This window comes from Manis pentadactyla, chromosome 6 (assembly GCF_030020395.1).
Source record: "Manis pentadactyla isolate mManPen7 chromosome 6, mManPen7.hap1, whole genome shotgun sequence".
Lineage (NCBI taxonomy): Eukaryota > Metazoa > Chordata > Mammalia > Pholidota > Manidae > Manis > Manis pentadactyla.
The window spans coordinates 117,058,377-117,072,700 of NC_080024.1; the positions used below are offsets into that span (position 1 = coordinate 117,058,377).

At 39.2% G+C, this 14,324-nt stretch overlaps 1 protein-coding gene and 1 pseudogene across 1 annotated transcript in view; one reads left to right on the top strand and one right to left on the bottom strand.

Annotated features, from left to right (window-relative positions):
* Positions 1-213: 213 nt before the first annotated feature.
* On the top strand, positions 214-2,615 carry LOC118922751 (actin, cytoplasmic 2-like; annotated as a pseudogene).
* Positions 2,616-11,829: 9,214 nt separating this feature from the next.
* NDC80 (NDC80 kinetochore complex component) overlaps positions 11,830-14,324 on the bottom strand; it is a 42,851-nt gene continuing 40,356 nt past the window's right edge. The window contains exon 17 of the mRNA XM_036905833.2: positions 11,830-14,125. Coding sequence (XP_036761728.2) covers positions 13,985-14,125 — 141 coding nt within the window. The 3' untranslated portion in view covers positions 11,830-13,984. The remainder of the gene's footprint in view (positions 14,126-14,324) is intronic.

Consider the following 14,324-nt stretch of genomic DNA (forward strand, 5'->3'; position numbering starts at 1 on the left):
CACAATGAACCTCTCACCTTCCATTCATGGGCCTCCCCCACTTGTATCTTACCCTTCCAAGCCCCCATTTCCTGGCAGCTGGAGCCTCCCACTTCGGGTCTGCTATCTTCCTTCCCAGTCAGAGGTGGAAGGTCTGTGAGGCATAAACTATTCCACTGTCAAACCCAACCCACTTACAGATTGGGGGAGCTTGCCCCCACTTACTCCATTGCTTGATGTTGGCCTCTTACCATCCTGAATTGAACATCATCCCTTCTGACCCCCACAACCCGCCACCCCTTGCTAAGTATGCCACACCCTTGGCAACTTGATTGACCGATATTCCTTTCACTCTAGTCATGTTTCTTTTTGCACAACTACTCTGATCCTTAGAGAATTATGTGACTTCCTGTTAAACTGCTGTACAAACTCATGAGTCCTCCCAATACTTTTTATTGATTTCAAGTTGTTCCCCTGGGAGATGTCTCTTCCCTGTACTGAATGGTTTCACACCCAGATGAAAGCACACAGAGAAAAATCTCATGAACACTAGCATGGTTAAAGATGGATTAACCTTAACTTAATAGTTAAGAGTTGAGGTTCTGAAATCGGATTGTCTGAATTCAGTTTTGCCATTTACTTAAGAACTTAACATTTACTATTGGAATTTTATAGAATTAACTGAACTGTTCTTTTTCTCAGTCACTTGCTGCAACCAGGCTGTGCTTCTGTGGCTCAGCCTCCCCACTCCTCTACCCCCAGCCTCTGGGATCACAATGCAAGAAGAAATCACCTTGCTGGTCATTGACAATGGGCTTTGGCATGTGTAAAGCTGGCTTTGCTGGTAACGACAACCCTCAGCTGCGTTCCCTTCCACTGTCTGGTGCCCTAACAACAGGGTGTCATGATGGGAATGAGGCAGAAGGACAGCTATGTGGGTGGTAAGGCCCAGAGCAAAGTACACCATCCTGACTGGCACCACACCTTCTAGATCAAGATGCATGTGGCCCCCAAGGAGCACCTGGTCCCGCTAACTGAGGCCCCTGAAGGCCAACAGAGAGAAGATGACTCAGATCATGTTCTAGACCTTCAGCACCAGGGCTGTGTAGTGGTCATCCAGGCTGTGCTGTCTCTGTGCACCCCTGGCCAAACAACTGGTATCGTCATGAACCCTAAAGACAGAGTCACACACACTGTTTCCATCTACCACACTCTCCTTCATCTGGGCCTGGTTGTCTGGGACCTGACTGACTACCTCATGAAGATTCTCATGGATGGGTGGATACAGCTGCACTACCACTGTGGAGTGGGAAATCGTGCATGACATCAAGGAGAAGTTCTGCTATGCTGCCCTGGATGAGGAGCAGAAGGTGGCTACCACCCCATCCTCCTGCTCCTGGGAGAAGAGCTGTGAGGTGATCACCATCAGCGATGAGTGTTTCTGGTGTCCGGAGGTGACTTCCAGCCTTCCTTCCTGGGTATGGAGTCCTGTGACATCCAGGGGACCACCTTCAACTCCATCATGAAGTGTGATGTTGACATCCTGAACAACCTGTGTGCTAGTAGAGTGCTGTCTTGTGGGACCAGCATGTATTCTGGCATTTCCAGTGGGATGCAGAAGGAGATGAAGGTCCTGGCTGGCAGCACAATGAAGGTCAAGGTCATCACTCCTGAGTGCAAGTACTCAGTGTGAATTGGGAGCTTCATCTGGCCTCACTGTACACTTCCCAGCTGCTGTGGATTAGCAAGCAAGAGGAGGATGAATAGGGCCTATCCATCCACACCACAAATGCTTCCAAATGGATGGTGAGAAGATGTGTGGCATTTGTTGCCTGAGTTAACTCAGAAGTATACATTTGCCCCTCCTCATGCTATTCTCAGGAAACTGGAATAAGCTTTTGGAAAGAAATTTGTCCTTGGAGGTTGTATCTAATATTAGCACTGGATTTTAGAACTTGTTGCTGATTTTGATGATATATTCAAAGTAACTCTTCCTTTGGCATATATTTAGTACCTTGTATATATCTTTGTTTTAAAACCTTAGCATCTGTGGCTCAATCACTTTCTAGGACATGTTTATGGAGGAGCAATCCATTGGCTTTGTGAGAATCTATGAGACCATCAATTTCTTGATCTGTGCAGGGTATTTAATGTGCAAAAAGCTAACTATTCCAGAATTTCTCTAGAGGCTGGCAAGAGTCCTTGAACCAGTCGGCATTTCTGTCTTGCTAGTCTAATAGGGTTGGGAAAGTCCAAGACTTCTTCAGACCCAGAGTTCTTACCTCATGTTTTCCTGCTTGAACACCCTGAATCATTACTTGCCTTGAATTGGAGAACAGCTGGCATTTACACCTGTAAATTTATTCATCCTTTTAACTTATGTAAAGTTTTGGTATGGAATTCCAATTCTTTAAGAGATGACAAGTCTTGGTTTCTTACTATCAGGTGAAAACTATGGGCCCCAGCTGCACATTACCGTGTAAGAAAAATAAAGTCGTGCATTAAACCAGAAAAGACAAAAAAACGAACAAAAAACTTGTGGACTACTACTGAGGTAGAACCCAGAAGAAAATTTATAGTCTTAACTACTTACATTAAGAAGAAAAAAAAAAGAATTAGGATAAATGAATTCAGAATGAATCTAATTTAAAAAGTTAGGGAAAAACAACAACAAAATAAATGGAAGAAAAGTGGAAGGAGTTGCTCAGTAAAGAAAAGGCAAAACTAGATAAGGTTGGAAACAGAAAGATGGATTAAGCTAAAAAGGCTAGTGCACAGAGCAAACAATAGCTATTTGATTCTAGGAAAAAAAGGGAGAAAGAGCAAATATGCAAAAATACCATACAGGAGAAATAACCAAAAACCAGAAAATGAAAAGAATTGCAATTAACTATTATGGATAAAGTGAAGGTTCCTATGGCCAGGATTCTTCCCTGGCCCTGGTTGGCTAGCTCACTACACACGTGTGAGCAATACTTTGTTACTGACTCTATATAAAGAGCTCTGCCCAGTGCTCTGGGCGACACAGTGACACGGCTGCAAAGGCTGCAGGAGAGCAGAGACGAGACTGGAGTGGTGGAAGCACTGAAGACAGAAACAGAGATGGCTGCGGGGTAGAGAGGCCCGGAGGCAGAGACCGGCTTGCTGCATACAGACTCGCCCTGAGTGGATGGGATTCTAGTGATTGACCTGCCACCAGGGGAATAAAGTTGGGTATAAACCCTTCCACCCCAAAAAAGTTCCACTGTCATTTCTTTGGTCTCATTGAATCCATAGTGAACTTGTCCAATTCTGTGCAAATCAATTTGAAATACTACATTGAATAGAAAACATCTAAAATAATGTAATTTAACAAAACTACAGAAGAGATTAAAAAATATAGACTTAACCTGATTTCTGTAGAAGAAATAGGAAAAGTTACATCCACAAAAAGCACACCCAGATGGGGAATTCTACCAAACTTTAAAACCATATGATTCAAATCCTTTTATATTATTTTCAGAAACACCTTAAAAAGAAGGAACATGTCTAATTTATTTATCTGTAGTGCATGTAACACTGATACTAAAACCTGACAAAAATTTTAAAACATGTACAAGACCAGCAATCTCACTTATATCAATGCAAAAATAAAATCTCGAATAAAATATGAACAAACAGGATCCAGCAGCACATAAAAAAAGAAGGAAAGAAGAAAAAGAAAAAAATAAAGAAATACATCATGACTAAGGATTTATTCTAGGAATGCAAGACTGTTTATATGTTGGGAAAACAATCATGAAAATATTAGGTGGAAAATTATATATTTAATGTCATAGATTTAAACATCTTCTGATAAAATTCAACAACCATTATTAAGAAAAAACAGCTTAATAAAATAAAAAAATTGGTTCTTACTTAACATGTTATATCTCAGTACAAAAGCTATTATTATGATTAATGGGGAAACACTTGAAGAATCTCCACTAAAATTAGGAACAAGACAAGGATATCCACTGTCTTGCCACTTCACTGTTCCCTCACCCTCAATATCACCTGGGCTTACCTGGTGCATGATTCAAACCTTCATTCCCAAAGAGCCTGTACACATGAGAGTCATATTCATCTAGTTGGGATTGCTCCACCCCCTAACTGAACTGTCTGTTCTTGGTTACAGTGGCACAAGGTCATGCCAGGAGGTGCCCAAGTGGATCACCTGGTCCTGCCACTATTTTGTAAAAGCATCTACAGCAACTCCTGCTGAGCAGTCATTTGTCCCTCCCATGGTGGCAAATCCTTTACTCTCCTGCTGCTCCTCAGGGACAAGGTGTCCAAGGTGTCCTGGTAGCAGCTGTAACCAATAGTTCAATGGGATTCTTGCTGTGTCCCTTGGTAAGAAGGTGTCCACTATGGGAACAGGACTTCCAGCCTGGCAGACTTGGGGGGATGGGAAGCACAGAATGTCCAGTGGGTCACTGGGAGTGACGACAAGTGGAGCAAATCTTGCCTCCATTCCTTGATCCCATGCAGCCTTCCTAACCGGGGCACATATCCCTACAGAGCTCTTTGATTTAATAAATATGCTTGGTTCTGAAGGATGGGGCTTTATCCCTTCAGAGTGTTTCCTCTAAACTGCTATTTCACTTGCATGTTTAGAAGGTTCTTGTAGCAATCTAGGAGTTCTCTGGGTAGCGCAGTACTTGATAGGACCTTGTCCCATGGCCTTGGGTTCACTTTGTATTTTTTTTTTTTTTGTATCATTAATCTAAAATTACATGAGGAACATTATGTTTACTAGACTCCCTCCTTCACCAAGTCCCCCCCCAACAAACCCCATTACAGTGACTGTCCATCAGTGTAGTAAGATGCTGTAGAATCACTACTTGTCTTCTCTGTGTTGCACAGCCCTCCCTGTGCCTCTCCCCATATTATACATGCTAATCATAATTTCCCCTATCTTGTTCCCCCCACTTATCTCTCCTTTCCCACCCATACTCCCCAGTCCCTTTCCTTTTGGTAATTGTTAGTCCATTCTTGGATTCTGTGATTCTGCTGCTGTTTTGTTCCTTCAGTTTTTTCTTTGTTCTTATACTCCACATATGAGTGAAATCATTTGGTACTTGTCTTTCTCTGCCTGGCTTATTTCACTGAGCATAATACCCTCTAGCTCCATCCATGTTGTTGTAAATGGTAGGATTTGTTTTCTTCTTATGGCTGAATAATATTCCATTGTGTATATGTACCACATTTACTTTATCCATTCATCTACTGATGGACACTTAGGTTGCTTCCATTTCTTGGCTATTGTAAATAGTGCTGCAATAAACATAGGGGTGCATATGTCTTTTTCAAACTGGCCTGCTGCATTCTTAGGGTAAATTCCTAGAAGTGGAATTCTTGGGCAAATGGTATTTCTATTTTGAGCTTTTTAAGGAACCTCCATACTGCTTTCCACAATGGTCGAACTCGTTTACATTCCCACCAGCAGTGTAGGAGGGTTCCCCTTTCCCACAACCTTGCCAACATTTGTTGTTGTTTGTCTTTAGAATGGTGGCAATCCTTACTGGTGAGGTGATAACTCATTGTGGTTTTAATTTGCATTTCTCTGATGACTAACGATGTGGAGCATCTTTTCATGTGTCTGTTGGCCATCTGAATTTCTTCTTTGGAGAACTGTCTGTTCAGCTCCTCTGCCCATTTTTTAATTGGATTATTTGCTTTTTGTTTGTTGAGGTGTGTGAGCTCTTTATACATTTTGGATGTCAACCCTTTATCAGATCTGTCATTTATGAATATATTCTCCCATACTGTAGGATACCTTTTTGTTCTATTGATGGTGTCCTTTGCTGTACAGAAACGTTTCAGCTTGATATAGTCCCACTTGTTCATTTTTGCTTTTGTTTCCCTTGCCCGGGGAGATATGTTCATGAAGTTGCTCATGTTTATGTCCAAGAGATTTTTGCCTATGTTTTTTTCTAAGAGTTTTATGGTTTCATGACTTACATTCAGTTCTTTGATCCATTTTGAATTTACTTTTTTGTATGGAGTTAGACAAAGATCCAGTTTCATTCTCTTACATGTAGCTGTCCAGTTTTGCTAACACCAACTGTTGAAGAGGCTGTCATTTCCCCATTGTATGTCCATGGTTCCTTTATTGTATATTAATTGACCATATATGTTTGGGTTAATGTTTGGAGTCTCTATTCTGTTTCACTGGTCTGTGGCTCTGTTCTTGTGCCAGTACCAAATTATCTTGATTATTGTGGCTTTGTAGTAGAGCTTGAAGTTGGGGAGCGAGATTCCCCCCCACTTTATTCTTCCTTTTCAGGATTGCGTTGGTTATTCAGGGTCTTAGATGGTTCCATATGAATTTTTGAACTATTTGTTCCAGTTTGTTGAAGAATGCTGTTGGTAATTTGATAGGGATTGCATTGAATCTGTAGATTGCTTTGGGCAGGATGGCCATTTTGACAATACTAATTTTTCCTAGCCAAGAGCATGGAATGAAGTTTCCATTTGTTAGTGTCCTCTTTAATTTCTCTTAAGAGTGTCTTGTAGTTTTCAGGGTATAGGTCTTTCATGTCCTTGGTTAGGTTTATTCCTAGGTATTTTATTCTTGTTGATGCAATTGTGAATAGAATTATTTTCCTGACTTCTCTTTCTATTAGTTCATTGTTAGTGTATAGGAAAGCCACAGATTTCTGTGTATTAATTTTGTATCCTGCAACTTAGCTGAATTCCGTTATTATAGTAGTTTTGGAGTGGAGTCTTTAGGGTTTTTTATGTACAATATCATGTCATCTGCAAATAGTGGCAGTTTAACTTCTTCTTTACCAATCTGGATTCCTTGTATTCCTTTGTTTTGTCTAATCACCGTGGCTAGGACCTCCAGTACTATGTTGAATAACAGTGGGGAGAGTGGGCATCCCTGTCTTGTTCCCTATCTCAGAGGAAAAGATTTCAGCTTCTCGCTGTTCAGTATGATGTTGGCTGTGGGTTTATCATATATGGCCTTTATATGTTGAGGCACTTGCCCTCTATTCCCATTTTGTTGAGAGTTTTTATCATGAATGGATGTTGAATTTTGTTGAATGCTTTTTCAGCATCTATGGAGATGATCATTTGGCTTTTGTCCTTCTTTTTGTTGATGTGGTGGATGATGTTGATGGATTTTTGAATGTTGTACCTTCCTTGCATCCCTGAGATGAATCCCACTTGGTCATGGTGTATGATCCTCTTGACGTATTTTTGATTTTGGTTTGCTAATATTTTGTTGAGTATTTTTGCATCTATGTTCATCAGGGATATTGGTCTGTAATTTTCTTTTTTGGTGGGGTCTTTGGCTGGTTTTGGTATTAGTGTGATGATGTTGGGTTCATAGAATGAGTTTGGGAGAATTCCCTCCTCTTCTGTTTTTTGGAAAACTTTAAGGAGAATGGGTATTATTATTTCTTCTCTGTATGTCTGATAAAATTCCGTGGTAAATCCATCTTGTCCGGGGGTTTTGCTCTTGGGTAGTTTTTGATTACTGCTTCAATTTCATTGCTGGTAATTGGTCTGTTTAGATTTTGTTTCTTCCTTGGTCAGTTGTGGAAGGTTGTATTATTCTAGGAAGTTGTCCATTTCTTCTAGGTTTTCCAGCTTGTTAGCATATAGGTTTTCATAGTAGTCTCTAATAATTCTTTGTATTTCTGTGGGGTCCATTGTGATTTTTCCTTTCTTGTTTCTGATTCTGTTGATGTGTGTTGATTCTCTTTTTCTCTTAATAAGTCTGGCTAGGGGCCACTTCCGTATTTCTTTACCAATCAGATATTATTGTGCACAGAATTCCATGCGTGTGAATCAAGAATTCCATAAGCCCCAGATAGCAGCACTGTTTGAGGCTATAAGGGTAAGAAAGGTAAACTCTTAACCAAAATAGGTAACTCTCCTTGTGAGGTTGAAATGACAGGGCCTCATATAGTCAATATGTCACCCAGTGTCTGGTTAGTCTCCTCCAAGGATAGTGTTGTATCAGGGGCTCTGTGTTGGTCTCTTGCTGACAAGATGGACATTCATAGGTAGGTAACTAGATTAATCTTAGTAAGTGGGAGTCTCTGCTGTTGGCCCTGTGCTTCCATCTCTGACATGACTATTCCCCTCAAGTACCCATCATACCAGTTCTAACTGAGTGATTTGTCAGTGCCTCTTCTGTAGTAGATGTTTTCTGAAGGGCATTAACATGGGATTAAAAAGCCTTTACATTGGTGCCCACTCATATACATTCATCCAATGGCTGTCCTTTAGATAACTTTGTCTCCTATCTTCTAGTCCTTTGCCTTTCAGGTCTGGACCAGACAGTCAAGTCATTGCTGCTGTTCTTGAATTTGTATATATTCTCATCTTAGGCCACTTCTTCTACAGAGTGGATGACCAGGTGTACTGTTCATAGTTTTGCCCTTTAGGATGAACTTTCCTTGGCAGTTTCCCAGGGTTGCCTCTGAATGTGTTTCAATGCACCTGCTGAGTATTTTATGTTTGGACCCCACCTGTGAACTGACCCATCTAAAAACCAAGCTTGGGATTTTTTCCCTCTTTTTCAGCTGTTTGTGTGGGATCCTCTGTGTCCATAGGTGAAAAATGGGGAAGGAACACTAGTGGGTCACATGAGGATCTGAAGTGCCTGCTTGGACACATTATCTGGTCCTGTTCAGATGGGTCCTGGATGTACCATTTCCATCTTATGATGGACTGCTTTTAGGCCTGACTTTATGTCCTGGTGGGTGACAATGGGAAGTTCCAGATACACAGTCACTTAATATCCCCATGGTCAAGTGTTCTGTCTCTACCAAGGCTTTGTAACATGTCAAGAGCTTTTTCTCAATTAAAGCATTTTTCTGCATGGATATCATGAGTTTATTCTAGAACCCCAGAGATCTCCCACTTGATTCTCTCACTAGACCTTTAATAAACTTCATAGTATATTTCTTCCTACTACTGATGACTCTGACACCACAGGGTCTGCAGGACTGTGATTCAACAAGGAGGGCTGATCACACATGGCCTGGGCCTCGTTCTTGGTCCAATCAAGCCTTTCACGTCACTCAATATATGGATTGGAACAATATTTCTGGGTAAGGATTGTGTTGTCTCCAGAACTCAGAGAGGTCAACCAGGGACTGATTTTCATTATGGTAGGGAATGAAAGATGTAGCAATTTGTCTTTTGTTTCGGAGGTGATATCCTGGCATGCCTTAAGGACCCCTAAAAACTTCACTTAAGAGGTAGGCTCCTGAATCTCTTTAGGGACTATCTCCAGTTCTCTGGAGGGTATGTATATTACCAATGCCACTAGTATCCTAGTCAGCTCTTAGTCATCCTGTCCAATCAGGATGTCATTGATGGAATGAATCAGTACATTGTCCAGGTGGTCCAGATATGTTATGACAGAAGGTAGGAGAGTTACCACAGCTTGTGATAACCCTGTAAATGACTGTTAGTGAATATTGCTGTCCATCTCACAATATTGCAGACTTCTCTGATCTTTCCTAATTGGCATTGTAAAGAATGTAGTCACCAAAGCAATGGCTGCCTACCACCTACCCGAGGCCTTATTAATGGGCTCTAGCTGTGTTACCACATCTGGTATAGGAGATGGGATCGGAGCTGCTACTGGGTCAAGTCTGTGGCAATCCCATCATTCTCTAGGGTCTATCCCATTTCTGAAAGAGCTAGACAAGTTAATTAAATGTTATGATACGGCTCACCACCCTAAACCCTTTAGGTCTTTAATGGTGGCCCTAATCTCTGCATCCTGCTTGGCATATGATGTTATTTTTTTACTATCTTGGCCAAACAGGCAGTTCAAGCAGTTTCCTTATGGCTTTCCTCACTATTCAGGCTCCTAGTCTACATACCAGGGATCCAGGTGGGGATGCTCCAAATCCCAACTGTATCAATTTCAATTATATACTTTTGTGGTGTCCTGCCAGAAATACATCCCTATCTAATCATGAGAATGCATTAAGTGAAAGTTGAGGGACAGTCTAAATTATTATAAATAAATTATTGGACTCTTCAAAAATGTCAAGGTCGTGAAAGTCAAAGACAAAATGAGGGATTCTTCCAGTGTAAAGGAGATTATATAAATTTGACAACTAAATGGAATGTGTGATCCTGGATTAGATGCTGGACAAGGAAAAAAATCCTGATAAAGGACATAATTGGGACACTGACAAAATTTGACTAAGTTTGGTAGATTAGGTACTAATGTACCAATATTAATGTCCTGTTTTAGATAACAGTCTTATGGTTAAGTAAGAGATTGTCATTGTTTTTAGGAAATATACACTTAGTATTTGAAAGTAAAGGACTATCATGTTTGCAACTTCCAGGTGAGTCAAGATAGATAGGGGCAGGGGAGAGAATGATATAGTATAATATTAGCTATGGAATTTATGTGAAAAGGGATAATTTGTATTAAGTCTTATTCCTTTTTAAAGTCAAATTATCCCAAAATTTAAAATAAAATACTTCCATTGAAGAAAGACTTAAAATAGTATCATTGAAAGCAAGGTAAAATAGCTTATCAAAACAACTGGGGAATGATTTACTCATATGTAGGATTAAATATGGTGACCAATAATAAATAGATAACTTATGTCCCTAAATGGAATCAGAAACTGATAACCCAACTATCCTATGACAAAAAGATGAAACTAGAGGAAGTAGCATGAAGGCAGATTTTGGCCCAACATATGACAGAATCTTCTGGTAAGCAGCATTGCTCAACCATCAGCTACTTTGCAGTAATGAACAGTTTGGAAGCAGTCCTATCACTGGAAGTATTCAGACAAGGCTAGGTAATCATTTACAAAAATGCCATGGGAGGTACTCCTGATGGATTGGGAAACTGAACTGTGTAACAAAAACCTTCTGACTCTACTAGGATTCTTGGAATTTTTAACTGGAATAATATCACCCTCAATGGCATTAGTTCTGAAGATAAGCATGCCTTTAGGCATTCGGAAGAAAACTTGTAGAGGGAGCTAAAAAAATGTTAAAAGTGCCCTTGCAAGTACACTGATCATTTTGTCTCTTAAACACATCCCAAGTTGTGCTATGGTTATCACTTTGGTTGAACTTTTAAGATTTTTCTGTCATTCCTAATGTCACTATTAAATAGTATTACATTATAGATACTATTAAGTGGTGACTTTTTCTTTTAAAGTAGTGCATTTCAAATTTTAATGTACATATGAACAAGTTTGGGACCTTTTTAAAAACACATTTGGATTCTGATTTTGATTCAGTAGTCAGGATTATAAAATAACTAGAATAAAAGAAGTGAAAATCAGTGACGTTGGCAAAGATTTCTTGGGTTTGGGAGAAAATTCCTTAAATACTAAACAAAATGCAAGTATTTAAAAAAATGCAATAAACTGGTTTTCATCAAAATTGAAAACTTGGATCAAAACCAAAAGTTTCTGTGATGACTGCCCTTGTACTGTTCACCATGTAAGAACTTATTCACTATGTAAGAATTTGTTCACCATGTAAGAACTTGTTCGTTATGCTTCAGAAGATTGGAGACTGACAAGAATTAGGCTTGGGGTGGATTAATGATTGTGCATTGAGCATTGAGTCCCCTATACAGAATTTTATTGTTGTTAACAACCATTTGATCAATAAATAAGAGAGATGCCCTCTCAAAAAAAAAAAAATTAAAAACTTGCTCTTCAGAAAATACTATTAAGAAAATTAAAAGGCAAATCAGACTGGAGAAAATATTTCCAAAACATGTATCAGACAAAGGATTTGTATCTATAATATATAAAAATTATTGCAAATCAGTAATAAGAAACAATTAGTAAAAATATGGGCAAATACTTGAACAGACATGAATATATATGACTGGCAATAAGGTCACAAAAAGGTGCTTAACACCATTGGTCATTAGGGAAATGCCAATTAATATCATGAGATAGAACCATATACCCTTAGGATGTTTAAAAATAAAACAACTGACCATCCCAAGTGTGGGTGTGGAGCAAATGGAAGTCCCATATATTGCAGTTACAACCACTTTAGAAAACATTTTTGAAATTTCATAAAAGCTAATTTGCTCCTACCATATATGAACTAGTCATTCCACTCCTGTTTACCCAAGAGAAATGAAAGAATACTCTCAAATACTTGTACATGAATATTCAGACTTTATTTGTAATAGCCAAAACCGTAAAGAACCCAATGCGCATCAAGAGGTGAATGAATTAACAAACTCAATGTATTCATATATAATGGAACACTTAGCAATAAAAAGGAACAGATTACTAATATATAGTACAAAGTGTATCTCAAAATACTGAATGGAAGAGGCTATACAAGTATACATACTCTATGATTTTATTTATATAAAATCCTAGAAAATGCAAATGAATCTATAGTAACAGAAAGGAGACCAGTGTTTGCCTGAGGATGGGTGTGGGGCAAGAGAAAGGATTGCAAAGGACAATGAGGAAACTTTTAGTCATGACATCTTTATTAGATGGGATAATTTTATGGGTGTATATATGTCAAAACTTATGAGAAGCTTAAATACATAGCTTATGTCAATACACTACAAAAAGTGCATATTCTGATTTAGTAGGTCTGGGGTGGGGCCAAGTCTGCATTTTTAGTGAGCAAGTGGGCCGATGGTGCTCCCACTGTTTCCACACTGTGTTTAGCGGCAAAGCTTGTGTCGTTTGTCATAAACATGTGTCATTTGAGTGCACACTAGATACACATGGCTGGTGCCATAATGGAGAGTGCAGATCGAGTACTTCCATCACTAGAGAAAGTTCTACTGGATGTCAGTAGTCAAGATTTTTGAATACACTGGTGACTATTAATCTTGTCAGATCTGGGAGTTATCCATTAACTATGACCAGTCTGTTCATTCAGCTCTCTCTGGCTGAATGCCTTCCCTTCATGAAACTTTGCTGGAATTCCATTCTGAGTTCCCATAGAATATTGCTTACTTCTCATCTTATCATGTTCTTTATTCTGACTTGCACTGGAATTAGAATAAAGTTTAATGAATAGAAGGTTCAACTGGAGGCAGATGTCAGTTCAACTTAGAGGAGTTTTCTAGCAGTTTAGACCTAATATTTTCATATTCTAACATGATTTCCTCAGCATCCAGAGCTGATATTTCATGGATCCTGTGTCTGTACTCAGGATTGTGTACAGGTTCAAGTAAGTTCCAAGGTGGCTTCTTCCACACCCAGAGGTGTGACAAGTGGTAAAGCAGAACTTCTCTAGGAATGAATTCTCATCTCTAAAATGAGGGGGTTGAACCGGACTATTTTATTATTTCTGCTAATTCTCACATTCCATATTCTGCTTATTTCAGAGTAAAGGTGGCATGAAGCCAAAAAGCACTTTAGTTTCTTGGCTCTGGATAAGGAGTGGGTAAGACTATGTGTCAGTCATTAAGAAAGTTTTTAAAACAGTTTTTTAAAAACAGTACCAACCTTTGTATGGCTTATGCCAGGGACTGGCAGACATTTTCTGTAAAGGGCCAGATAGTACACATTTTTTGCTCTGTGGGCCATTTGGTCTGTCACATATACTAAACTCTGTCACTGTAGTGTGAAAGCAGTCATAGATGGTATATGAATGGGTGTGATTGGATTTGGCCCACAGTTAGTTTGACAATTCCTGGTTTAGATAAAAATACCTGTCTTCTAACCATCTGAAAGTAGGCATTGAAACATACTTTACTGATGCAGTTTTATTAACTCTGGGTACATAATACAACGGTCTTTCACATCTAAAGATAACAATTCAACAAGTTATCATAATTTCAGGTTTTACATACTTTAAGTTAATGAACTAGATTTAGAAAAGATATAAAAATATTTCTAGGCTTGGGAAGATATGGTCATGAGACTTCATTGTAAGGAGGGGTATAGGATACATTAGAGAGTTTTCAACCTACGAAGGACATTTAAAAATTTACACTGTTCATTCACAAAGTTTTTGCTTAGTCAACATTTTATCTTCATTCATCAGAAGAAGCTTTAAGTAGAGCAGCTTTCTTCTTATACTTGTCTCCAATCTCTCTAATGTTTTCCAAGAAATCTTCAGACACATATTCTTCATACTCTCTATCAGCTTTAGCAATCTGCTCCTCAAGATGTTTCTAGTGTAAACAATCAGCAATTATTAATTAATTGTAAAACATTAATTTCTTTGAAAGTGTTTAACTGTGAAATTTACAAACAAGAGTGTAATATTTGTAAGAGTAGGAATAAAAGGAGTACTCTTGTATCTACCATGTGGGTCCTTCTGTGCCCTTTCCTAATCTAGCCCTCTCTTCTCCCTAGAGACTACCACTCTCC